Genomic DNA, 27842 nt, shown 5'->3' with positions numbered 1-27842 from the left:
CTCTGAGTGGGTGGGACTAGCTAAGGGATCAGGATCCCGCCTACGTCTATTCACGAATAGGCTGGAGCCCTGGTTGCGCTATGAACCAATAAGCAGAGGCCCTGGCTGTGGAGCAGCCCGGAGGGAGGGGTTATCCCCTCAAGTAGTGAAATAATGATCTTGTTGTTCTTTTAATTGTTTGTTACTCTGACCGTTCTGTTTGATATTGGGGAAAGGATGTGATCGAATGATTCAGAGCACGATGCATTTTAAATGGCATCACTTTTGGTATTGTGTCTTTATTTTTCTTGAAACAATTGTAGCTGACAATGAACATAGCCGAATTACAACCAATAGCTTCAGTCATTGAGGGCAAAAATAGGCCCAATGATAGGCCCAGGTTTTTTTATTTAGTTTTACAAATCAAGAGTAGGCCCTTTCCTTCTGCCCTTGAGGTCCAAGACATGCTGCCCACCAGCTTTCAAAGTACAATGCTGCCACTGGTGGATTTGTATCAATTCACATAATTATCCCATCCTGCCATCTTGTAGTTCAACAAAACACCCTGAAACAACTTGACGCTTCTCGTCCAGGAAGGCCACCAGGGAGTCCCTCATGTCCACCACCTCCATCCTCTGCTGCAGGATGCGCTCCTCCTCCGCCTGCTGCTCCGCCGTCTTCTCAGAGTCTGAGACGCGCACGCCATGCGCACCGCACACACAGGTAGACACAAGAAGACCAATGCACACGCACAATCACACACGCACATGCACACACACAATCTCACACGCATACAAGCACATGCACACACACACGATTAAGAGAGGAAGATTAGTTATTATCAAGGTTTTTTGTTGAACCATTACATTGCATTAGAACATATTATTTTCTATTTTGTAAACAGCAGCAATCACAATAAATCCGACCAGTCTTATAAAGATTTTATCTATATTGCATCTGTTTCATATGTCAGATCCAAGCAAGGGTATAAAGGCCTGTATCCCAGCCTGCTCACAGCCGAAGCCCATAAACAATATAAATATGAATGACCTGTTTAGAACCAATCTACCACAATTAAGCATGACATACCGCTCAGTTCCTTGTACTTCCTGAGCTCCAGTTCCAGCATGCCCTGCTGGTCTTCAAGCTCCAGCTGTCGAGACCTGCAAGAAAGCACAACAACAGAAGGGCTTATTTACAGCTAAAGGGTTAGGGGCTAGGGTTAGCCTAGCTCTTATCCTATTCAACCATCAGCCTTCATATTCACGCAAGAGAAACTAGCTGGATGATTATATTAGGAACCATATGCTTTTTATTTGAGATCTCCTTTAATGTGATAAGAAGTTTGATTACAATTGTGATTTTCCAGCCCTACAGAAATAATTATGTATTTTCAGGATACAAATGTGGTAGTGTTTACTGAAGTGTTTTTATTGTGGGCGGTGACCTTTAAATGGTGGCTCAATACTTGATTACCTTTGAAACATTTGTGCAGCAATCAACATTGACTCACAGGGTGCAATGTGTGTTTGTGCGTGTGTGCGTGTTATTCATTCCCTCAAAGAGGAAACAGTGACCATGCCGTTGCCTATTTTCACCCTCAACACAGACAGTGTTGTGCTCACAGGGTGACAGCACAGTCACGCACTGTTGACTTGCTGCATGTGTGTCCAGAGGGGGAACAGTTATTCAACTGGATTTATGTTGTTCATGATTCTTAATAGTATCTTTCTTCTCATGCCTGGATTTAACGCTTTCACTTTTATTATTATTTCATCTTTCTGTCGTTCTTTCCACACCTCTTTTTTTTTGTGTTTTACCTTTTAATGTTTACTAACTAGTTTGACCTTTATTATTTTAGATATATTTCCATGTCATCTATCTATCGCAGGGATGGGCAACTGGCGGCCCCATCCTCACTCAGTCAGGCCCGCACATAACTTTTATTTAATAAAAAAAAAAAAAAAAAAAAAAAAAGAATCGAGTTACAGAAAACTTGGTTAAGAAAGAAGAAAAGCAGTATCTGTTCATAGAATTCAAAGGCAAACCCATGTGTCTAGTTTGCTTAGAAGCGATATCAGCGATAAAGATTGCCACTTAAGTCGCCACTACAACTGCTACAACTGCCCTGAAGTGAATATCATGCTTGTTGGGTTTGAGTTCATTGAGTTGTTGCACTTAATGTTGGGCCACTGTTTTTCAGTTTTGTGACATCATTGAATGATGATGTATGTGAGCCCTTTGCAGTGATCAAAATATTAACCAATCATGTGGCTGTTTGAGCATGGAAAACATGAAATGAATGTATGTTGGTTCAATCAACATACCATACATAGGTTATGAATCTGGAAGATTTTGTATGTAGTGGCCATCCCCAAAATGCACCAGAATACAGGAAATCATATCCAACAAATTGAAAAATGTGTAGCTTCTCTCAGTTTACGTCTAGTTCAACGCACAGTCACATGGCCCTCTGATGGTGATGATGAAGAATTGTGGCCCTCTTTATCATGAAAGTTGCCCATCCCTGATCGATCGTATTTGCCCTGTTTATTAGCCTTTTCATAACATCTGCTTAAAAAGATCATATGAATAAAGCTTACTATTATCATCGTCATCATTAACCTCATTATTATTATCATTAATATTATTATTATCATCATTGATATTCTACTTACGCCACCATGAGGTCGGACTCCTCAGAATCCACTGCGTTTTTCTCGTGGACCAGCTGTATCCACTGCTCGATCATCTCAGGAGAACCTCCACTTCCTGTGGAGAGGTTCAGAGGATGGTGTTAGCCATTAGCAAACATAGAGCCACGTGTGTGTAAGGGCATTAGTATGGTACAGTATACAGTATAAGATCAGGGTGTGCGTGAGTTAGATTGAGAAGAGCAACAGTCACACTATTGATGCATAGATTGTTACACAACAACATCGATTTTGTTATGGGCATACAAAAAAAATAACCAAAAGAGTGGCTCACGTTTGGACCTCAAATTCATAAAAATGTTTAATTCGATATTAATCTCCATGAAATGTATCCAGGTAAAAAAATTCTAATCTAAAGTAAATATTGTTTTCAACAATAATTTGTTGAAAAATGTCATGGGTACAACATTGTAAGGGAAGTCAACATTAGCTAAAAAAGAGAGAAAAGAGACCCATGACATTTTTTCCAGATGTGAGGTGGGTGTGACTTAGCCAGTCTATACATGAATTAACAGAAACCCTAAACCTCACAGGGACAATGTATTCCTGTCAGGGTTTGGGACGAAGTGAGAGGTTGTTGGTGTGACTAACAGCTGCCTCACAACAAGCAGGATGTCAATGGTCCTCGTTCCCTGATCATGACTCCACACGCAGGACAACTCTATGAGTTTGGTTGAGATGAGTAAGACTTGTGTGGCTGCTCTCTCACCTGGCTCCCCTCTCAGAGCTCTTTCCAGCACCACGCCTTTTTCCTCCAGCTCTTTGAAGGTCACCTCGATCTCCTCCAGCCTCCTCTGGATGGACTGCCCGGGGTCAAAAGTCAAACCGTTAAGGCAAGGCAAGGCAACTCTATTTATGAAGCACTTTTCATACACACGTGTTACGTATTTTAAGCACATAAGCTGCCCCCACACATAGCCACTAGGAAGCAGGATCGAACACACAAGCTGCAATAACTATTCCAGCCACAGATGGCAGCACCTTTGGACAGGTCAGGAGGGCGGAGCCAATGCGTCACACAGGCCACGCCTACGTCACACAGGCCACGCCTACTTGATACTAACCAGATTGGGAGTCAGATTGAGGTCAGAGAGACATAGGCAGACCCGCAGAGAGCCTCGGGCCTAAGCCCTGGGGCTTGATGTAGCTCTACGGTACTTCTCTCCACGCGTGTTAGATACAATTCCCTCCCTTTTGCTTCATAGTTACCATTACGAAATACTTTAACAAATAAAGTGAGTTCAAAGCGACCCAGGTGGACTACTTTCTTCAAAAACGCGACACACAGCAGACTCAAAGTGCTTCAAATAGAAAAATGGTCATACAATATAAATAAATAAAGGGTTAGTAAAAGAAAACAAAGGCATAGTAAAAAAATGCATTGTAGAGTAATAAAATAAAAGTAGTTACGTAAGAGAAAATAAAGGCAAAGTTAAAAGTAACCATAGGAAAAAGGAGTAAGGGGTTATTGCTATTGGGGTAGGTGAAGAGATATTTCACAAACTTTTGTAGAGTAAAACATTTTCTGCGGCATAATTTTCATATATATTAAGAGACAATTGGAATATGGTTGTTTAAAATCTTTAACTGTGTCAATGAATTATGTTATTGCATTATGTGATGGAAAATCTACATGTTGTTACGTTTTTCTTTATGAACTTAGGTTTTGTTTACTATTCCGTGTATGTTCATTAATGCGATTAATCGTGATTAAATATTTTAATCGCTTGACAGCCCTAGTATAAATGTGACACCGCCGCGATCCCTGTAGCCCTAGTGCTGCTGCTGCTAGCACCGCAAAACAACGACATAGAGAGTAGAGATCTTCACTCCCGCGGGACGCAACGCAAAATAGTGCAGCGCGGGACAAAAAATTAAAGCTCATTGCGGGGGCGGGCGGGATGATAGAGGTGCATTTGCGGGTGCGGGATGATACACTGCACTCCCGCAAATCAAATATGAGGGTAAAGTAAAATATACAAATTATCATGAAGCGCTCATCAATAAGCAAAACCTACTTTTCCAACAACTTTTCCTTCATTGTCGAAGCAGCTGATTCTTTTACCTTTCATTTTTAATTTAGACGTGCTGGTACTGACCTGCAGAGTTTTTATTTTTTTAATATGTGTTTCGTGTTTCAGTTACTGAGGCCTATTTAATGTTTTGTATGGTTGAAAACATGCAGGCTTACCAATAAATATGTTACCAATACTGGTAGCCTGATGAATTATGTGCGAGCTCGTTTTTTCCAAGCCAATGGACAGGGCTTTCCTGAGACAGAAAGTAAACATCCATCCTTGCGGGCATTTGCGGGCGGGAGCGGGATATAATATCATAGATGCGGGCGGGAGCGGGACTAAAAATTACAGCTCTTTGCAGGAGCGGGTGGGAGCAGCAGCAGTGGGAGCAGCACTGTACAAGGCGGGAGCGGGAGTGAATATTGTGTCCCCCGCAGACCTCTAATAGAGAGCTGCCCCCCCTTCGCACGAAGCCGCTGCTGGTGAATGCTCGAAGCGTTGTGTGATTTAATCGCTTTAATACCGTTCCATGTCACATTGATCGTTTTTTTGCACAACGAGCAAAAAGCTTCTCGGTCATTTCCCATCACGGGTTTCTGTCTCTGTTTACAAAGTAAAGTGTGTAAATATTTGTGTAAATAGTTTCTGCTTGTAAATCTTTGCTTCATAGAAGAATTTTTCTTACTTGTATACTTCTGGTTTTAAGTTTGTATTTATGGATAACTATTTAATTTAAAAGATTTTGGACATTCCAATACTTGTGTGTACTGTATGTATGTTTTGGCTGTTGAACTGTGTTTACAAAGTAGATTTAACTTTTGCGTTTTAATAAAATGTTAAACTGGCAGAAACCAATTCTTTTTTTCAGGGGGGGGGGGCATAAAGGAGTTATGCTTAGGGCCCCAAAATAGCTAGCAGCGGCACTGCTGGTGTTACACCGAATTCTGCGACCCACCGAAAAGTGTGGCCCCAGGGGGCGCAGTTGCACATTTTCTGCAACATGCACGTGTGCATTATAACAAAAAATATAAATAAAACATAAGATCTCCGGTGGGTTTTTCTTTTCTTGATACAAACATTAATTCTAAACAGCATTTTACACAGTAGCCTATAATAGGAAATGCTCAAAGGTAAATCTGCGGAATTTAACCATGACTGTAGCTTTTTATGGGTAAAGAAGCAACGGTGAAGGACCCTACTAAACGCCCTATCCATTGTATGGGTCTGTAAAATGCTAATCAAATCAATCAAATGTATTTATTAAGCACCTTTAATAAAAAGGTAATTGGTTAGGGGGAGATCTTATGTTTTATATATGTTTTTGTCATGCCTGTCTACGCTTCAAACTCGTGCATATTGCAGTAAATATGCAACAGCGCCCCCTGGGGTCACACTTTTCGGTGGGTCGCAGAATTCGGTGTAACACCGGCGTCGCTATAGCAACCAGCGACGCCAACTCTAACGGCTACTCAGTTCAGGTCCTGTTAGCACCGTATACTGTATTTTTTAGGCTAGATGAAGTTAAAACATGCAAACAAAAAAATGGAAACTCATATTATATTGAGGTGGTGGTGAAAAATTTACTACCAAGTCAAATTGCGTTTGTTACCTTTTACAACCTTTCAAGGGCCTTAATTTAAAATTGTATTTTTTACTACCTTTTACTACCATTTACTACCGCGCGGACACCTCACGTATATGTATTATTTGCAATAGTAGTAATTACAAAGGCAATAGTGCTCCCTTATGAGCATTTAATAATTGCTGACCTGGGCATTACGGAAGCGCTGTAGTTCAGTCATCTTGGCTCTTCGCTCCAGGGTCCTCATCTTCCTCAGTTCCAACTTCTCTGCTTCGACGGGGTCAGAGGGCTGGGCCGGCAAATGGAAAGGCTGTGTATTTGTGCTTGGGTTTGTGCCAGTTTGAAATAATAGTTTAAGTAGCAACTGTTAGCGCCAAATTGAACACCTTTGCTCCGGTCCTAGCCTACCTTCTCGTCAGGGAATTCGATGTCGTAACTCCCAAACATCATGTCTTCTTCATCGTCGTCATCATCGTCCTCCTCTTCATCATCCCCATCTTCTGAAGTGCTGTGGCCATGTCTGAAAGTTGTCTCTGTGGACAAGAACAGGAAAAGATGAAAAACGATGTCCTGATGTGTGTGTATAGTCCATTATTTTTGCTCCATACTGTAAATTCTAATCGCACGAATTCCGTAGTCCGAAATAACATGTCACTCATATTCTACGAACTCTATTTGGTTTGAGCCAATCAGAAAGGCCCTAGTATAGTACACAGCTACTGACCTACAAGACGACTAGTACACAATGTAAAGCGACTGACCTATCAGGCGACTGAAACACCACGCAAAGCTAACCTATCAGGCGACTAGGACACAATGTAAATCTACTGACCTATCAGGTGACTAGGACACAATGTAAATCTACTGACCTATCAGGCGACTAGGACACAATGTAAATCTACTGCCCTATCAGGTGACTAGGACACAATGTACATCTACTGACCTATCAGGCGACTAGGACACAATGTAAATCTACTGACCTATCAGGCGACTAGGACACAATGTAAATCTACTGACCTATCAGGCGACTAGGACACAATGTAAATCTACTGACCTATCAGGCGACTAGGACACAATGTAAATCTACTGACCTATCAGGTGACTAGGACACAATGTAAATCTACTGACCTATCAGGCGACTAGGACACAATGTAAATCGACTGACCTATCAGGCGACTAGGACACAATGTAAATCTACCGACGTATCAGGCGAATGGTATACAACATATCATATATCAAATCTAGTATCATTATTAGGGCTGGCCCGAATGCCATTTTTCAGGCTTTGAATACTCGTTGGTTTTTCCGAGCAAACATTCGAATACTCGTTCCAGAAAAAAACACCATCAAAAACCACATTAATAATCCCTATACACTCCCTGGAACCGATTTTGACAGTATCTGCATATTTTGTTGAAGATTTAATAGCTTTTGAACGTTATTTTAGTAGGCTTAAGTAGGTTGAAGTTCCTTAGTTTTTCCCTGTGAAAGCGAACAGCTGTTGCTCCGTTCCAAATCAGCTGTTCTCTGCCATCTCAGCCCTTACGGGAGCTTTTCAATTCATCCTGGAACGTGCATCTTTTCAGGGAATTTGTACAATAAATCCATAACAAATACCGAACATTGATTGTCTTATGTGCCCATATTATATCCATTATATTGACCGGGTATTCCCAAGACGCTCACGCTCTGCAGCAAGCCATTCACAGTTGATTGGCGCGGCACTGTACAGCGAACGTAAACAAACAACTAAGCTAAGGTTTTAAGTATTACTTTTCCTCCAGAGATCCCGCTAATGTTGTGTTATAAAGTGAAGGGAAACAAGATATCTATTCTTCCTCCACCTCTCTCGCTTCTCTGCTTGGTGTCGCTGACGCTTATAGTTTGCCTCCCTCGCTCTGACGTCACGTACGTGAAAAAAAACAACAACGAAGCTCCGAATACTGATTTAAGCTTTGAATACTAATTTTCCGAACGAGTATTTGAATATTCAAATAATTCGGGCCAGCCCTAATCATTATCTCATCAGTTTACCCTGTTGTGATAAACCTTAGATTGGGTTATACTAGTAATAAATGACAATCATCATTCTACAGCACAACTATTTCAATTACATAATAGTGTTTTTGTGCCATTGACAAATGTTTTGGTGTGACTTTGACGGCAATCTTTTGTGAAGGGTTTATCAGCATCTCCTCCCAGTTTTCTCATCCATACCCGTTCTTTTAAGTGTGTGAATGTAAGCGCGAGGCAAGAGAGGCTTTGGCCGACTGACAGTTAGCTCTTGTTAACCGCTTATGCTAAGCCCCAAAAAACGTTGCCTACTCTAGCAGATAAAGGAGCTGGTTTAGAAGGGGGTTGGGGAGGGGGATGGGCTGGCGTTACTCACCCACTCTCCCCGGGTGGGGGGTGAGGACGCTGAGCTGGGGGTCTCTGGGGGAGACCTTGGAGCGGACCCTGGTCTTGGCCTGGCCGCCCGGCTCCTCTTTCCTGCGGATGCAGCGGCGGTTCCTCTTCCCGCGCTGCAACGTGCTGCCGCTCCAGTAGTCCTCCTCCTCCTCCTCCTCCTCCTGCCCCGGGTCCTGGCCCTGGCCCTGCCCCGCCGGCTTGGGGGGGCTCGGCCCCCCCGCCGTGGCCGCGGACGAAGAGGAGCAGCTGGAAGACCCCCCGGGGGTCTCAGAGTCCGAGTCGGCGCTGAAGCTCTGGAGGTTCACCAGTTGGCACTTCTCCTCCTCCGACAGCTGCAGCTTCCGCAGAGACTGCTTGGGCCGGGAGTCCTTCTGGCAGAGGGACCGCCGGTCCTGGTGCTCAGGGGACCCTCCGGGGTCTTCGTCGTCGGCTAGGGGGGTGACCAGGTGGAGGGTTCGCGGCTTGGGGACCGGAGTCGAGGGCTGCGGGCTGGGATGGTTCTTCTTGGAGACGCGGGGCATTGGGGTAGGAGGGGACGCGTTGGGCATGGTGGTCTTCTCCTTCTCCTCCTCTTCCTCTTCAATGGGCGCCACCATCCCGGTAGCATGAGGGGGCTTTGCAGGGGACTGGGGGTTCCCTATAGGTCCAGGGATGGTCTGGTGTTGATCTCCCTGGACTGGATGTGGCCGTGTGGGTCCAGAGTCTAGCGTGTGTTCTAGATCCTCGTCTGAGGGGGAGGGAACGTCTTCATCACTAGAAGTGCTGTTCTCTTCATCCGTTGGACCGTCTCCTCCTGCACACACCTGGACCAATCCAAAACGACAAAGAAAAAACAACAACAGAGGGTAATGAGGAAAATACAATAACTGTGCTGCGTTTGTTTCTCTTCCATGCGCCGTTAGGAAGGCATTTGAGTCCACAATTCCCACACTGGTAAAAAATTGCTCTCTGTGAATTAATTGACTCCGCTCACTCGCTTTCCTCATATTTCTTTTAGCTTTCCAGCGCCGACTCCACAGAGCTGCAGCAGCTGATGAGCATCATCATATCCCGCGGCAGGGCGCGCTCGTACATATCGGCGCGTTTAATTCCGACTGTTGGCCGACGTTAAGTCACGTTAGTCTGGAGAGGCGGCGGTAATTCTTTCCCTGGGGGGACCCACCTCATCGGAGGAGTCCTCGGATCCGTTCGCGGGGCCCAGGTGTTCGGAGTGCAGCTCGCAGTAGAAGGTCCCTGTTTGAACCAGACGGGAGAGGAGTGGAGAGAGGTGACACGAGGAACGCAGCCCTATTCAACGGATATTACTCCAGTATTCATCCAAACGATGAAGCCCTTCTTCATGTCCCAAATAATTCATGCGGATACATAAGTGACAAATGGGTGTGTAATTATACCAGGAATAGACTTCCACTGAGCACTTTAATACCACAGGTGCTGCAGCTGTTAATGTTCCTCTTTTTTGGGCTTATGCATGAGGAACAATTATGTGTTATTTTAGGTAAATGTAAAACTATTGAAAGACGAACATGACCAACGAATCCCAGAAGCAATCCCTCGAGTGGGCAGGCAATCCTTTTCATCCCTTACAATGAAATGCTTGAAATTCTCAACATCACAACACACCGTCCCAATCTGTGCGTGTCGAGCGTAAACCCACAAATACAAACACCCTGAAGCCCGCGAAGTGTGAGGGATCAATGGTGGCCCACCCACCGGTGGTCTGGTGGAAGGTGTAGCCGCCCAGCCTCAGCGGGTGTCCACACTTGTGGCAGGTGAAGCAGTCGCGGTGGAAGAACTTCCCCATGGCGTTGACGCGGGCCAGGAGGTACAGCCGCTGGCCACAGCTGTAGCAGTCCTCGCTGCTGCTGCCCAGTGCCGGGGCCGCGTCCGTCTCGATGTCCCCCTTCACACCGGAGCCCTGGTTCCCCTCCAGGGCAACAGGGGGGGCTGCAGGCTGAGGGAAGCAAAGGAAGTTGGAAGTCAGAGAAAAATGCTTAATTTTCTTTTCTCCAGTTCAGTCGTATGCGTTTTTATCTATTTATTTTATTTATTTAAGGTTTACTGTGCAAAATTTGTGCAAACATTTACCCGTGATACGTTGACTAGTTTAGACTTCTGCTCTCGTTTTTTCGAACGCATCACTTGTATATTACTGTACAGCATAAACAAATTTGCTAATTACAGTAGCTCAGCATATCAAGTATTTCTACTCAACCTTTTCTCCCATGTTGAAATAAGTGTTTATCTTATACAGTAGGCCTACTCTAGTATAACAGCACTTGGGTTGGTAAACAAATCAGTACAACCAACATGAATTTGAAGTTTTATTCATGAAAAAATATGAACTATTTCCAAAAATAAAACGTGTCAAAATAGTCACAGCTCATCTTCTCATACTGTCTCCTGGTACTGCCCATCTTGTGCTGGGTAATTAGCTCTGATGGCCTGGACCAGAGATGTGGACTCGAGTCTCGAGTCAAGATTTTGATGACTTCAAAGTCGACTTGACAAAATTACGCATGACTTGCGACTCGACTTACACTTGACTTCTATTGATTTGAGACTTGACTCGGACTTTGCCTCGTTGACTTGTAATGACTCGACATGTCTTGAGTCAAAAACATTTATTGTTTTAGATATCTAACCTCTTTCCCGCCTAGAGGGCTAGACACACAAGACGCATTCACTTGCGGGAAGATGAAAAAAAAACAGCCAGCGTGGAAAAATCGACACTTCAATAATATCAAAACGAAATTTCAATATTGTTTATACAATATGATACTTTATTCAGAATAACAGTTTTAGATTCATATCGGCTGCGTTTTGAGTTGGTCCCATTGAAGCCGTCTGGCCAGCCTCTCACACTTAAGAGATCGTAACTAAATCATTGTTCAACCCTTTACCTTCGTTCAAAAATTTAACAAATCTACACAGTCGTACTTTCAATAATATCTAAACAGAATTTCGATATCATTTATGCTTTCTTCAGAATCACAGTTTAAGTTTAATATTGGCTTTGTTTCAGTTGGTCTCATTGATTGACGTTGAGCGCTGGAGGTGAGGACGTTCAGCAGTGTTGCCAGATTGGGTGTTTTTTTCCGCCCTATTGGGCTACATTCTGAGGACTTTCAGGCAGTGTGGCCAGATTGGGCGGTTTTCCCACCCTATTGGGATGCATACGATTTCGGCGCATGCGCATATCATAACACATTTGAAGACAGAAACAATGAACATATTAACTGTATTGATAAGAAATGACTGTACATTAGAGTGATATGTTGAAATTATGATCAATAGCCTAATAATGAAATCAAGTAAAAATTTGTAGTTTGTAGTCCTTCGCCCTTCTAGCAGGCCAGCAAAGTTTTACTGAGATGACGTCAAACGCGCCATTTGACGTCATCTCAGGAGAACGTTAGATCAGGAAAGCTGGGCCAAGGGAAGACTGGGTTAGACTGATGGGGAAAAAACTTTTTTTCATATTACAATAGCGATTTTATAATGATAGAACGCCGGTTCTGAATCTGTGAAGTATCCCTTTAATAAACATGAAAATGTCAATGTGACAGAATTAGTCAAAATTTCTATTAACAAAATTCTCTGTCAATGCTGATGGATGATAATAACGTCTGATCCTGAGCTTAATTATTATTTTTTTGGAATTGTTTAACTGTTTCAGATTTTGGTAAGATCCAAATCTATATACAATTTGGTGGTGACCACACAGATAATATTATAATGACTTAATATGTTTCCGCTAATATTATGTGTTTATAAGTTTCAGCTAGGGTTAGTGCATATGGTGCATATGATTTAGCTCATATTTTGGATTCATATTATTCAGCAGAAATGATATTGTGTTCTATTATTTCAGCTTACATTATAAACAGTTCTTATGTTTCCGCCTCCTCTCTTACAAAGCCTGTGAGCAATTGGCGAGTACGTTGAGTCACTTTGTCCCACCGTACAATCATACCCTGAATAAGATTCCTGCTACTTTATGTCACACTGTGAAAGTAAGATCCTGGCCATTTCAGGTCTTTAAGATAGGAACAGAGAAGCGCCGCTCTTGCTTGATACGTTCGCCATGCCAACCTTCTGCAGATTTACACAAGTCTCATCGCCCATGTTGGCTTTCTCCTGTCTCTTCTACGTAAGCCAACCTCAGGTCTTGACGCAAACACCAGAAGCAACACCTTAATCCTACCTCTGGTTGGCATATTGACAAGAACCCTTGATAGAGGGGTGATACCATGTGCTGTGTAAACAGTGGGCTCACCTTTGGTCTCTGCAGCGAGTTGTGCTTCAGCTTGCTCAGGAAGTAAACGGCAGACAGCAATCGCGGCAGAGTCAGGGGCTTGGGCAGGTCCAGGACGTCTGCAGGCTCTGGTGGTCCACAAAAGGAGAGGGATTCACACACACAAACCAGTCTCCCTGCGGTGCTGCACACAAAATCAATCAGTGTACTATCGGCAAAATAAGCAGCAGAATCAATCATTATCAATAATATGGGGTATGCAAATGATCATTCAATATTGTTATAAAACATTTTTCTTAGAAAAAAAATTATATTATTTTATTATTGTTTTAATTGTTATCGCGGCTGCGATCTTGTTAGGAGGGCCAGAGATCCATTTCTGAAGGCATACCTTTTTTGTTCTTTGTGAGGACGTCGTGGACCTGGGTGAGGTACAGCACCATGGACAGCTTGTCTATCAGGCCACTGCTGGCCATGGCGCTGGCGGCCATCACCGGGGAGATGCTCAGCTCCCGCTCCAGAAGATCCATGGCCAGTTGGTGGTTGTGAACCGCATTGGACTCATTCAGAGACGACATGTCACTGAGACCAGACGAGGATCACAACGGAACAACCAAATGACAATTATTAATTACCATTTTAAAAATGATTAATTAATTCCTTATCTCCCCATTTATAACCAGGGTTCCATATGTGGGTTATCTCAAAATTAAACAAACAAACAAATTAGGAACCAGATAAACAGATTAATGCAAAGGGTCTCATCCCTTTAAAACAGTCCATCTAAAGGTTCTTACGGTAGCTGTGTTGTTTCTACAAGGAGATTATCCTACGAGCCACACTCTAACTGGACTCACATGAGCTGGGGTCTGAAGTGGTGGATCAGGGCGCACAGAGCTAGGCCCGAGGTCCACGACAGGGTGAAGTCCTTCACTTCTACTCCGGCGTAGCCCGCCGTGTTCTTCTGACACCACCTCAACAGATCCTCCACACCACCCGCCGAATCTGGGACCAGGACAGGGAAGACATTTACATGAGGTAGACAAATCTTAACGGTCCCATATTATACCAACAGTTGTGAGTGTGATTAGCCGTTACAAGCAGTTTTGAAACTCTACCTCTTCTGACATCACAAGTGGGCGTGTCCACCTAGATGTGTGCTGGATAGATCAGTCTACCAACCTACTCAGTGGACTGTAGCAAACGTTGCTCATCTATCCAGCACACATCTAGATGGACACGCCCACTTTTGACAACAACAAGGGAAATAAATAAAACAAACAACCGAGCGCTGACCTTGTCGTAGGTGAGCGCCTATGTTCTCCTTGCTCGGAGGGATGTCGTTGACGTGGTACAGGTGCTGTACCTAAAAAATGACAGACACGCATCGAAACGGTGGACGGGTGACCCTCCCCAGAAGTAAAGACGGAGCTTTGATCAATGCATTGTGACAAACCTTTGTCACTACATTTGTAGTGGAATTGTAACCACGCAGCAATTTGTGTCACTCCAATAAACACAAATCTGTTCACACTCTGTTCAGGAGGGGGGGGGGCAGTCTGACCTGGTGAACCTGTATGGCGGACAGGTTGACGTGCCGGTAACGCGTCGAGGGTCTGATGCTGTAGGACGTGTAGTTATTTTTGGTGTTCCCCGGGTCGGTCTGGGACAGGAGCTGGTAGATACTCTCTCTGTGTGGGACAAGGGGGAAGAGATACTGTATAAGATAGAGCTGGATAATATATTAAATGGTTTACGATACATAGACGTTGTTCAAATAAAGTCTGAAGTGTCTACTCATTTACACATTCTGAACATTCATGATAAAGGTAATTTCTTATTATGTAAACTACTAATCTTACATCTTCTACCTTTAATAATTTTAGAAATGTTAAGGATCCGAAATTGTTTACTTTTGGATTCCAGGTTCAAATGGATTGAATTGCTTTATTAATCCCAGATGGGAGGAGAGACAGAAGAGAGAGACAGAAGAGAGAGAGAGAGAGAGAGAGAGAGAGAGAGAGAGAGAGAGAGAGAGAGAGAGAGAGAGAGAGAGAGAGAGAGAGAGACAGCGACAGAGAGAAAGAGAGAGCGACAGAGGAGGAGGCTGAGACAGAGCGAGAGAGAGACAGCAAGAGAGATAAAGATAGAGACAGAGAGATAGAGAGAGAGAGAGAGAGAGAGAGAGAGAGAGAGAGAGAGAGAGAGAGAGAGAGAGAGAGAGAGAGAGAGAGAGAGAGAGAGAGAGAGAGAGAGAGAGAGTGTGTGTGTGTGTGTGTGTGTGTGTGTGTGTGTGTGTGTGTGTGTGTGTGTGTGTGTTATTGTTGTCTGTAGTTGAGTGGTGTTGATGACTCGAGTGCTGTCTCCTACCGCTCAGCCAGCACTTGGAGGCAGGGGATTCCCAGGCCCCAGCTTCTCACCATCCACGCTGTGTCAAAGGCAGCAAAGAAACCCCGGGCAATACCCGTTCCCAGGGGCCAGAAGGGCTGCACAACCAAAACACAAAGAGACCATTAGAATGTATGCCAAACATTCTGCCTATAGTTCTTTGCTTTAGAACACATGTCTGGCAGAAGCAGCCGCACGCTGTACATTGAACCGGGGTGAGGCGTGTGTGATGTGGCAGGTGAACGGACGGACCCACCTCCACCAGGCTGTCCCCGACCAGGCCCATGAGCAGCTTCTTGCCGCGGCGCTCCCGCACCAGCGAGGCGTGCTCGGCGCGGTGCATGCAGGTGAAGTCGAACATGGCCACGTCGGGCCGCCCCGCGGGGTTGGTGGCGAACTCCAGTTCGGGCAGCTGGCGGTTGGTGGAGAAGTTGGCCGCCTCGTAGGCGTAGCGCCATAGGGCGTCATGGTCCACGTTCTCCCGGGCCAGCAGCTGCTCAGCGTCGCTGTAGTCCTGGGGGGAGGGCGATACAATACGATATGAAACGATACAATACGGTAGGATGGGATACTATATGATACGATAGTACTTCTGAAATTTGACCTGCATCCCAGCAGCACCATTTACAAACATCACAGACAAGACAGGACATCAAAAACAGGACATCAAGACAGGACCCAAAAATAAAATGTAATAAACATCTAAGGCCCATCAGCGTACGTCTGATCTGGGATTATGTGCCTTGTTCAGGTCGAGGATTGACTGGTGAACAAAAGAGTGCGGGGATAGTGGGACGAGGGATGATGACTTGGTTGATTAGAACCTGTAAAACCCTTCTTTGGCTAGGGAAGAAGCCCACTGAGGGGGCCCAAAGAGGGCCCGAAGGGGGCCAGAAAGAGTCAGGGGGCCCCTGGAAGGATAGCGTTTAGAAAACTAGGGGCGAATAAAGTTTAAGGGTTTGTGTGTTTTACAACCAAAAGTTACTTTGTTCACTGCCTGTGGTCTGCAGCTTACGTGTAGGGTGACCCCCCAATACTCATTGTAACATGCATCTATGTATATATATTATAGAAAAAAAGAGATTTTATATAAAATATACATTAAATATATCATTAAGAGCATCAGTTAATCAGCTCCAAGCTGGAGGCTAGAGAGTAAGAGAGAGGCTTTGTACGTGTGTGTATTTGTGTGTGTGTTACCTGCTTAATGACCCCCTTCTTCAACAGACTCTCTTTCTTGGCAGTCATCACAAAATAGTGGGTGTCGTCCTTATAGTAAACAATGTTTTCTAAATCAATACCTTTGGAGAGAGGCAGGGGGAGAGGAGACAGGGCGGAGAGAAAATAAGACTCTCGCAGACAAAGGAAAAAACAGTTTAATCTGGATTGGAATTGAAAAGAGTGGGAAACTAGCACATCCTACCTGACAAACCGCACCTATAAAGTGACATGGAATGGCTCCTTGTCCAAATCTTGCACACTTGAAACAGGTGTCCCTCAAGGTTCTGTACTGGTGCCTCTTCTCTTCTCCCTCTATACCAGATCTCTGGGCTTGGTAATTGCATCACACGGCTTTTCCTATCACTGCTATGCTGACGACACTCAGCTATTTCTCTCTTTCCCCTCATCTGATAAAACCCTGATTGCAACACGCATATCTGAATGTCTGGCGGACGTCAGCACCTGGACAACTGCCCATCACCTGAGGCTTAACCTCAACAAAACCGAGCTCCTCCTAATCCCAGGGAAAGATTGCCCACACATGGACTTACTGGTCACCGTCGAGAACATCACTGTATCTCCCTCTCCAACTGCCAGAAACCTCGGTGTGGTATTCAAATTAGTGGGGCTACTCAAATTAAATCCGGGGCTTTAGCCCCGAATAAAACAGCCTAGTGACGCCACGTCCTATTCATCCCCAAATTGCAATGTGACATGCAGGGGCGATTCTAGGTAGTGTGGGGGCCCTAGGCAGAGGATTGTTGACGGGGGGGGGGGGGGGGGGGGGGGGAGCGATTGTTGACGGGGGGGGGGGGGGGGTGTGGAGCGATTTTTTTTTTTTTTTTTTTTTTGGGCTCTACCCCCCCCACACAATTGCGGGGCCCCAGGCAGTTGCCTGGTATGCTAATGGGATGCGGCGTCTCTGGTGTCATGCCTGCCGCCACCTAGTCTGACCAAGATGGAATTCATTTTTCCATAAGCAATCATGCTTTACAATCAATTGTCAGTCATAGCTGTGTTTTGGGCGTAACATGCATTAAACCAACTTCTCCCATCTCAACCTGACACAATGAACTTAAAGAGTTGGTATAGCCTATTTTAGGCTACGTTCTCCACGGAGCAGATAGGCTACATGGCGTAATGAATGAAGCACAGGACCCAGCCTCCCTCACTTGAGCTTTACCCGAATAATTTAACTTTTCGTAGCCTACAAAACGAAGGACATTTTCTTAGAAGGCTGGGCTATAGCCAGATGCTCATTTTTTGTTAATGCATGATGACAGCTCACCCACAGCAGCTCTTATCAGTTTGGAAAGTTCACCCTTTTCTACGTGTGATTTAACTAATGTTAAAATTTACTATAACATTTTTTAGTTCATCTTTTGTAGTCCTGAAGGTTTCTGCTAGTCTGTGGCCGAACTACTTTCTGATAAAACAACATTTGCCAGTCACAAACAGCCTTTCCGTCCGCGCGTCTTCCGATCCCTATAGTGCACTCGCTCTCAGATGAGTGTAATATTTAGCCATTCAATCATCCAGTCGGTCAGTTGTTTCACCACTACAACCCCCACTTTACCACCTCCAGCAGGCCAGTAGCAATATTGATTGTGTAAGTTCTGCTCAGATATTGTTGAGCAGAGTATATTGTTATACCATAGAATACTGGAAAGAAACGCACACGCACACACACACACCCACACACACACACACACACACACACACACACACACACTGGGCCAGTCACCTGTTTGAGTGAGCAGATCATGGAAGAACTTCTGGTTGTAGATGCGGGCCACTCCGCTGATCTCAGCCACCTGGGCCTCGGCCGCAGTGTGTCTGTTTGTGAAGTTGGCCGTGATGCCGATCGCTAGAGTCGCCCTGAGCTCCTTTTGCTTGAAGCCTGCAAAGAGACCGTTATGGAAGTGATTTATGTTAATACACCATTGTATTTGATAAGTGGAATAAGTGATCAATGTTCCTTACTGTGTGTGTGTGTGTGTGTGTGTGTGTGTGTGTGTGTGTGTGTGTGTGTGTGTGTGTGTGTGTGTGTGTGTGTGTGTGTGTGTGTGTGTGTCACACACCATCAGGGAGAAAGCTCCCCCCTCCAGCAGAAATAAAGACATCAAATTCAAAGGCCAGTGTAGGATGGGGATTAGGATGCAGTTTTGCAGTCCAACCTGACATGACAAAGCGCCATTTAAATAGAAGAAAAAACACAGTTACAATACAGATGGTATCATCATTTCTATAAAACAAACACTTTGTGCATTTATGGTTTAAATGTAGCAGTCATTCATGTTTCTGAAACTTTTTTCAGGTAAAACCCTGAATTTGTCTAAAAGCAAGCCAGCGATCGCTCTATGTTTGTATGAGGGTCACCTGCTGGTTTCGAAGAGAGGAAGTATCATGAGTATCACCCGATAAGCGTATGTCATAAATTCTTAGCCTGTTAAGCCCTTTGAGACTGTAATGGTGATTAAGGGCCATACAAATACAATTTAATTGAATTGAATATTCTACATGGCGGCAGAATGACGTTACTGCTCAACGATCTCTCGATAGCAACAATAAGCCAGTCTCGTGTAAGGAGGCTAACAGGTCACATTGTGGCACCTTTGTCCCCGGAGGGCTCCTCCAAACCCTGGAACTCCACCGCAGTCAACACCTCCACCCCCAGGACCAAAGCCACCTTCAGCAGGATGAGCTGCAGCTGGCGAATACCTGCACAGAGACATGGGATGTTACAGCTCGTTATAAACAAATGATCATATGCATTATTATGATAAACATTCTAATTATTATAACCATAATATACATGTTCATATAGATTATTATGATGATTATTATTATAAATTAAATAACTTTTATCATACATTATTATGATACATATTATCATAAGAATAATATAATGGTTATTATATTATTCTAAATGATGATATAATGGTTATTATATTATTCTAATCAATACGATTATAGTATTATCAACAATATTGATAATATATCACGACTGGTATTGTGTGTGAAAAACGTCCTAGCTCCTGGCTACAGTATCAAAAGCCTTTTGACAACAGGTCTATGCACACAAGTGACTCCCAGCTCACAGTGACGCGTAATCTAGTTTCTTCTTTGTGGTAGACCACATTTGAGTCCTCATCTACCGAATGATTGACGGTCACCTGGTAACGTGTCATGGTCACATGGTCCCATGTCACCACACCATGTGACACCCACACACGCACACACACACACACACACACACACACACACACACACACACACACACACACACACACACACACACACACACACACACACACACACACACACACACACACACGCACACACACACACACGCTCCCAGTTATTCCCAGTGTTTCCTCACTGATGTGGTCCAGGGTCCCGGTGCACAATCGACCGTAGAGCTTCTTGGCTCCGAGCCCTCGGAGGTCGTAGATGGTGTAGGGCCACAGGTGCAGCACGTTGTTCCTGGAGAAGGACGCCCTCTTCTCCACCACCAGCACCTGGGCCCCTAGCAGGGCCAGCTCCACGGCGGCCCTCAGCCCACATGGTCCGGCCCCCAGCACCAGACACTGAGCAAGAAGAACGAGAACATAACTCCTAGCGGTAGAACTCTTACTTCTAATACTTGTAGTACTGCGTTCATAGTCACAGTGTGAACCTTTTAGTCTGGTTTTCACACTTCATAGAGTGTCAACACACCTAGAGTGAGCGCCATGTGAAAGCACTTTAGAGACGACACCTCGCACTTCCCAAACACATGAACGCACTTTCAGATCATCTGCGATTTTACCTGCAACCCACCAGTTGCAAGTCAACCGGTTCTGGTAGATATGCAGACACTGGTGGCCAAACGTATACAAATCAATATAAAATAGAGTGAAAGTGTCCATCGCTGCTCTAAAGTCAAATGAAGTAAAGTAATCGAGCCATGTGTCTCTATATAGAGCAATGAAATCCAAAGTGGTTGCTTAAGTCATAGGGGAACCCGTTACCTTGTTTTCGGCACAGGCCTTCCTCTGCTGGTAGTCCTTGTGTGACGCCCTCTTATCAATCTCCTTCCACAGGTCTTTGGCCTTCCAGTAGTTCAGCCTTTCCTTCAGCTTGGAGTAAAAGACCCTGTAGTCCTTGGGATCCACTTGGAGCTGCTCGCACAGCGCCGAAAAGTGTTGCTGCACATCCCTGCAGGATTCAGCCGTGACGAAGAGGTCGAACAGAGCATGCGAGGGGTCGGTGGGCTCCTGGTTCGCCATAGAGACCCCAAGGCGTCTTCCCTTGGTTTACTTTAGTCGCTTTGGTGGTCAGCTGTAGAAATGGAAAGAGGAAATCATAAAGGTTGGAATGATATCGGGCAGGTCATCGGTCCGATCCCCCTCCCCACAGTGGATCCTCTGCAACTTTATCAGTTACTCAAACGCACACACACACACAAACACACACACAATGACGTCTCATTCTCACACCAGGACTCAGCAGTCAGCAAGTCATTAGTTTGGCCAGGCGATAAACCTGGTCTGGGATCTGTTACAACATCAAAGATACACATGAAAACTAAACCCTTGTAAAAACACTCCTCTCTCTGCTTATTATGGCAGCTTGCCTTGTGTGCATTTTTTTTTCTCATGTCTAAAACATATATTTTTTCTACAGTACCGAAAGAGAAAGAGTGTGGTTAGGCATCAAAACACTCCCAGAGACCGTGCTCGGGGAAAGAACTTAATGCTCGAACAAAAGATAACAAACTAGGTGAGGCCATCAACACAGTGGAGCTAATCAAAAAGCCTGTGTCTCCAGCCTGTGTCTTTCTGGCTGTGTCTCCAGCCAGAAAAAGTTTTGGATACAAGCTGCCAAGAATTATTCGAGATTCAAGCAACTCACCATGGCTGAACTTTGGAACAATTTGACATAGACGAGTTAGAGCTAATCATCTAATGGTTGGTCCCAGCGGTCATGTGGCTGGATTGGTCAAAGATTAAATCATTTCAACTTGGAGGCGGGTCAGGAACACACCTTTACCCTTCCAATACAATATAATGTAATATAAATACAATAATAATATTGTAATTATCCCATGTAATGATCTAGTATTGTCTACTTGTACCCACCTGGTAACAGATGTATAAATATTCAGTCAGCTCCCCCCCGTAATGCCTTATTTTCAAAAGTACATTCTGTGTGACAGACATATGTTATGGAGCACTTTTTAACAAGTGCTCCACAAATGTATTGCTAAAAATACCATTTTAAACATTGGTAAGCATGTAAGTGCTAATTTGTTTGAGAAATGCAACACGCGCTTACCCTATCTACTTGTACAGAAACCCCTCGGTTGAAAGACTTATTGGTTTTGCTGAATCAACATCCCTCTATACAAATCTTTAAGCCATTCATGAATGGTCCCTACTTATCTTTGTCTTCAACCATTTGCATCAATCTTATCGTTAGAAACCCAGTCATACTTTTTAATGGTCTTGCATCATTCCATCATTTTCCCAGAGGCGGGGAAATCCGTATCTACCACACTTTTGCGTCATTTAAAGCAGGAAGTGTAGAGGGGGGCTCTAAAAAACTACAAGCACTCCTCATTTTCAAACCCGGCTAGGGGGTGGGACCCACTGACGCTACAGACCTATTGAGCTCGTAAGTCCGCCCCTTCCGGTAGACCCCCGTGAGACCTATGAGATCGTAAAATATGAATGGGTTTCAATGGAGAGAAAGTAATTATTTTCTGGTCCCAGTCTTTATATGGCCTGGATTACACATATGTTGTTTATGGATTTAAATGATAATTTTTCATGCAAAGAAAGCTAAAGATTTTCGCGACAAAGTTTGATAATGTTAGGTTTTGTGTGAGGCCGCTTTGTGAACTACAGCTCTTCGCTACTCTCAACGCATATGATATACGTCACCACCCGCACTTGGAACTCCGGTACAAACATGGGCCTTATCCAAATGTGTAAGATATAAAATTCTTCAAATTCTTGCACAGGGCATATAAAACACCAAGCAGATTAAAGAAAATGGACAAGTCCCTCTCCCATTTGTGTTGGCATTGTTGCAGAGAGGCAGGAACATTGATACATCTAATGTGGCATTGCCCCTCAGTAAAGAGTTTTTGGAAAGATGTGATCTGTAATGATCTGTATCTTATATTCTGAAAGTGAAAATACCACTCTGCCCACTAATTTGCCTTTTAAGCAGAAGAGTAGAATATATCAAGTCAACTCTTACGCATCACATTATAGCTTTTGCCTTTTTGTGGGTTAAACTAATCAATATGATGAATTGGAAAGTACAAAAACCAAATTGCTTCAACACTGACAATTGGTTAAAAGACTTTGTGGATCTCCTGTCAATGGAACGTGCAACCTCGTTCCTCAATGATCTTGACCGTGGGGATGAAGGTCCATGGATTATTATGAGACTTTATAAGACTGTATTTGAGAGTATTTGGCCGTGCTCTATAAGATATTCAGGTAAGAACACACATGCACGCGCACAAACCGCAGCGACACTCGCCCAGGTAAGACGTTATGTTTTTAAACATAACGGCTCCGCCGTCGACAAACTCTCCCAGGTAAGACGTTCTGTCTATAGACAGTATAAATTGCGATAAAAGAAGGGAAGAGACAATTTCTCACCTCGACAAGCAACGGCAGGTCGTTCATTTTGTCAGATAAAAACCGTTAAATTCAAACACAGCGCCGACCGGCATATCAACACACAAGTGACGTGATCTTAAAGAGTGTCCCTAAAACGCACTAAGAAAATATGTCAATAACACAGTATGGGAAATTATGTCGATAGAGTCCACCACAAGCCTACACTTTGTTGCTCAAATGTGCTCTCCTCCTTCAGCCTCCCGATATGTCTTTACACTTTGTTACTCAAACTTAATATTATCCCCCAGCCTCCCGAAATGTCTTGTGTAGGGCTGTAACGATACGCGTATCGAAACCGAAATCGCGACACTCAAAGCCACAAACCTGTCTCGCGGTGTGAGAAGGCAGAAGCGCGATACGCCCTTTCTAATTCTCCGGTCAAATTGTCTGATTGAAATTTGCTAATAATTTGTCTAAATAATAGTCTGCTGACACCGCCCCCTCTTATCGATGCCGTAAGTATGCAACGAGATGTCCTCTGTGATGACAGCTCTCCGTGGCTACGGAGGATTGCATTTCTCCACAGCCGTCGAAGTCCTCATATGCGATATGAACGACATTTATCCAGAGTATGCCAAGCGTGAAAAAAATTGCCTGTGTGATCCCTGTCTCTAGTTTGTGTGATTTGACCGGCAGTTGGTCTGCTTATAGGTCGGAATGAAGCGGCCACCGATTATTGACAGGTTGGGTACACTATTCTACCGGACTCGTTCGCTTCTTCACTAGACACACACGCTACTGCTAGCTCTCCTCGCTCATCCACTCACTCGCTGACGTCACTCAAACAAAAAAAACATACGCACACTGCCATTCTTGCGCACACACATACGCTACTCGTAACACTATGCCTCGTTATTGCGACGTTCATGTTAGACGTTCATGTTTTTTCCCATCTATTGAAAGTTAGGCTATTAAACATGTTGCATTCTATACGGCCTGATCATGTCATTATTTAAGCTACATAGCCTAATAAGAAGCGCTAATACAGGGGTTGACACTAAGGTTTCAAAAGCACTTGCCCATCGGGCAAGTACAGGTCAGGTTCAACTTGCCCGAATGTAATGTTCACTTGCCCAAATTATAATCAGAATCGTGAACGGGCCTCTTTTTGCCAGGCACCCGGCCTGGTTTTGGGGGGGCTCAGAAAAATCATCCTAGCTCAGACTGAAGCTGAATGTTAGCTTCCACACATGTGTTTAAAAAATAACAAACTTCTCTTTGTTTACTTATTTATCGAGCGGTCACATCGTGCCATGAAGTGATTTCAGTCCACAGTTGCAACCTATTAAAGCTATCGCCAAGTTATATGTAGACCTGCATGATTTGATGCAAATGTACATAACTACATGTCAGAGGTAGTAGCAAAGATATGTCTTTTTTAACTTTCAAGTTTCTTGTAGCTCTAACTGAATAATCACAATCGCGTTTCTAGTAGGGTTGTCAGTCACGATACTGGATTTTCTAACTTCAACACTATTCCTGGAAAAAGATCGATATTCTATACCATTTTCGATATCAGGGGAAACGTCTTTTTCAGGAAAGAACATACCCAAAGTAAAGAGATTATATCTCCACAACTGCAAGGGCGATAATGTCATCTTTGGGCCAAAAGAAAGAATGTTGTGCAAGTGAAATATTCAATGGGGATAATACTTGGTTAAAGTGAATAAAGCCATGGAACACAGCATAAGTGGAAGATAACATTTCCACCTGAAATAATTATCAGTTGGTCGTTATCAGTTGGGAGCGCTGTCTTACTATGAGACACAAATAAGGTAGATATCTTACAATTTTGACACTTGACACCTCTATTTAAAGTTCAGGGCAATCGAATGCACCAAGCCAAACACTCGCAAATAAATATATGGCCACTAGATTGCGCTGAAGAATATGTTTTCTGATTGAAGGCAATTTACCTATTTCCTAAGAAACCTTCTCTTATTCATTGATTAAAAACACCATGTTAAGTTGCAAAATTTGGCCCAGATACTGGATAATCTGTTTATGGTGGTTTTATTCGATCAGAATCAACTTTGTGGACAAAAATCACAAAGGTAATACTTCATTTTTGGTTGTTAAAAGAAAAGGGGACGTTCCTTCTTAAGTTGTTATTTGCGAGTTTTAGTCACAGAATGATATGGTTTGGACTGTTGGAATAAGTGGAGGCTCAGCTTTCATGTAATATATACAGTAGTTTGTGAGGGTCCAATTTCGTGAAAAAGATCGCTATTGCTGTGTGCATGTGCACAGTTATGAAACACAAAACCGTGTTCTTGACTTTCCTTGATAATTTGCCTCAAGCCAAAGTACTTCCAAACTGCACTCCTCCATCACTACTCCATTTAACTTCTACCTAAACCGTTCGCGGAGGTGCTGCACTTGAGATGCTAGCTGTGTTGGCTAACCTTTAGCGAATCACTGCCAGAGACCGCACTGCGAGTGAGTGACAGAAGGCGGGGCTATATTCGCACTGAAGCGATGCGTGTCTGTTAACTCGCTTTCCGAGAGAAGAGAAGACAGCGCGCTGATCAATTGCAAATACTTCTATTTTGTGTGGTTTTGCGGAACAAAAGGTTGTTCTGCTGTTTCTAAAAACATTTGAACAAATAGCTTTTATATTAACATCCACCCAAAATCCACTTGCCCGTTCGGGCAACCAGAAAAAATCTCAACTTGCCCAAACATTTTTTTTACTTGCCCCGGGCAAGCGGGCAACCGTTAGTGTCAACCCCTGCTAATAGGATATTTGACTAAACCACCAAACTAGTTGAGGGTTTTTGTTGTTCCAATAAAATACTTTTTAAATTTAAAAAAATCGTGGGATGTATCGAACCGTGGCTCAAAAATCGTGATACAAACAGAATCGTGAGTTGGTGTATCGTTACAGCCCTAGTCTTGTGATATTGATATCCCTCTTCCCCGTGATGGCACGCCCCCCTCCCCACCCCCCTGTCATACACACACTAATCCTAGTCTCTTAAATAGTTAACCTAAATACTTCGCTGGGATTGCTCTGTAAATTAAATTGAGAATATAACTGATGCATATGCATGCTATTTTAAATACGGCAGCCTTTGCCAGAGACGTGACGTGTTAGTCTTCCGCGATCTGATCGCATTTCTCGAGGTGGGTTAGACAGTGCCTTGTCGCCAAACTATGACTGTGTGGCTGGAGAAAATGACCAGCGAAGCAGCAGCCTCCCTCCGTGAGATCCTGTCCTTAGCAGAGAAAGTTGCCATCACCACCGATGCTTGGAAAGCGTTGATTACCGAGTCGTGCGTGAACGTGACTTTTTTTACAGACTGGGTTCTGCAGAGTGCGATCCTGCAGACCCTGCAATTTATTAATTCTTAATAAACAACATGAAATTCTTAGGATTTGTTCTGTAAATTAATTGATGCATAATATTATCTTATTTTTTATGAGAGGTACCGAATCTGCCCAAATAAGTACCGGAACACAGGGAGGCCAAAATTAAGAGGTGCCGGATCTTCTTCCGGCAGGATCCGGCTCAAAAATCTTGGCAAGGACACTGGAAGAGATGTTTCTAAAATATGCACACAGCACTGACATAGCCAAGGGGGACCCCCCCCTGAAATATAGAAATACAATAATATAAAATATTATAAAATGTCAAATTCTGTGCCGTTAGGTCAAATTAGGCCTTGAAAATTGACGTAACAGACCTTGATATAGAAAACGGTAATAACAGGATTATTTAGAAGAACTTATACTAAATGCATACTTCCCTTTCATGTATATTTCTAATAATATAATATTGACATAAGAGTGGCTTCCATGGCCTTTAAAAGTTGCAACTCTCGATTGTCACCTTTATGCAGCATATAACGCTATTACGAAGGCTGATAATCACGCAAAAGACACAGACTCCTTTCGTAATGCTCAGATGTAGTTATCCCTTTCCGTCGATTTTGGGATGGTAGTTGCTTTGCTGTATTTAGAAGTTAACTCACAGTGCAGACACGGAAAGAGGAGGAGATGAGGAGAGGAGAGTAAAGGAGGAGTAGAGAGAAGACATGCAAATAAGAGGAGGGGAGTAGAGAGGACAGGAGTGAGGGAGAACAGACCAGCACAAGATCGATATGCCATGTCTAAGTTGCGTCATTAATAAGATCAATCGGAAATAAAATCCATAATTTATAGATATAAGTTGGTTACAATTTATGTTTCTGAAACGATATCATCTCCCCCTGTAATTAATTCCTTGTTAAGCCACTGGCAGACACAAACCATTAATACACAGAAACACAACAAGTGTGAACAAGACTCACACTTCAGAATAGCCCGGCCATGTTGAGACGGCTATACACAGGCAGCATTTAAAATGTAATCTGACACAGGAGACAAGTTGCAAATTAAGTGAATTTGCTTACCTTATACTATAGCACATCGTTCATGGTAATTTGGTCTCTATCAAGTCTTGGCTCCAAACTCCTCGGTGCTTCTACATTTGTCAGCTACTTTTATTAGGTGTCTTTTCTAAGTTACTTCCACTCTCTATGGACCTTGATATCATAGCTGGGTTCCATGTAGGCCTACTAATAAAAATTATCTGCCTTTCAGCTGTTTATT

General features: G+C 43.8%; 1 protein-coding gene across 3 annotated transcripts; it reads right to left on the bottom strand.

The window, feature by feature from the left end:
* Positions 1-246: 246 nt before the first annotated feature.
* LOC115552644 (F-actin-monooxygenase mical1) lies at positions 247-27842 on the bottom strand. Of its 3 annotated transcripts, none has more exons than XM_030368923.1 (23): positions 27644-27842; positions 20583-20892; positions 19952-20159; positions 19183-19290; positions 18651-18746; positions 18314-18469; positions 16549-16649; positions 15605-15862; positions 15331-15446; positions 14525-14651; positions 14257-14326; positions 13818-13965; positions 13352-13542; positions 12982-13088; positions 10416-10656; positions 9865-9935; positions 8683-9505; positions 6702-6826; positions 6481-6603; positions 3403-3496; positions 2658-2751; positions 1069-1142; positions 247-667 (listed from the first exon to the last, which is right to left on the bottom strand). In XM_030368923.1, exons 2-23 carry the CDS (start codon positions 20838-20840, stop codon positions 507-509), a joined length of 3750 nt encoding a protein of 1249 aa, XP_030224783.1. In that variant the 5' UTR covers positions 20841-20892; positions 27644-27842; the 3' UTR covers positions 247-506. The 3 variants fall into 3 exon arrangements, with proteins under 3 accessions (XP_030224783.1, XP_030224790.1, XP_030224797.1); XM_030368930.1 differs by lacking the exon at positions 27644-27842 and adding an exon at positions 21889-22002; XM_030368937.1 differs by lacking the exon at positions 27644-27842 and having other exon boundaries at positions 6481-6582; positions 20583-20975.

The sequence above is a fragment of the Gadus morhua genome, chromosome 1 (assembly GCF_902167405.1).
Source record: "Gadus morhua chromosome 1, gadMor3.0, whole genome shotgun sequence".
In the NCBI taxonomy this organism is placed as follows: Eukaryota; Metazoa; Chordata; class Actinopteri; order Gadiformes; family Gadidae; genus Gadus; species Gadus morhua.
The sequence above is the reverse complement of the archived record's forward strand: the minus strand, read 5'-3'. Positions and strand labels throughout refer to the sequence as shown.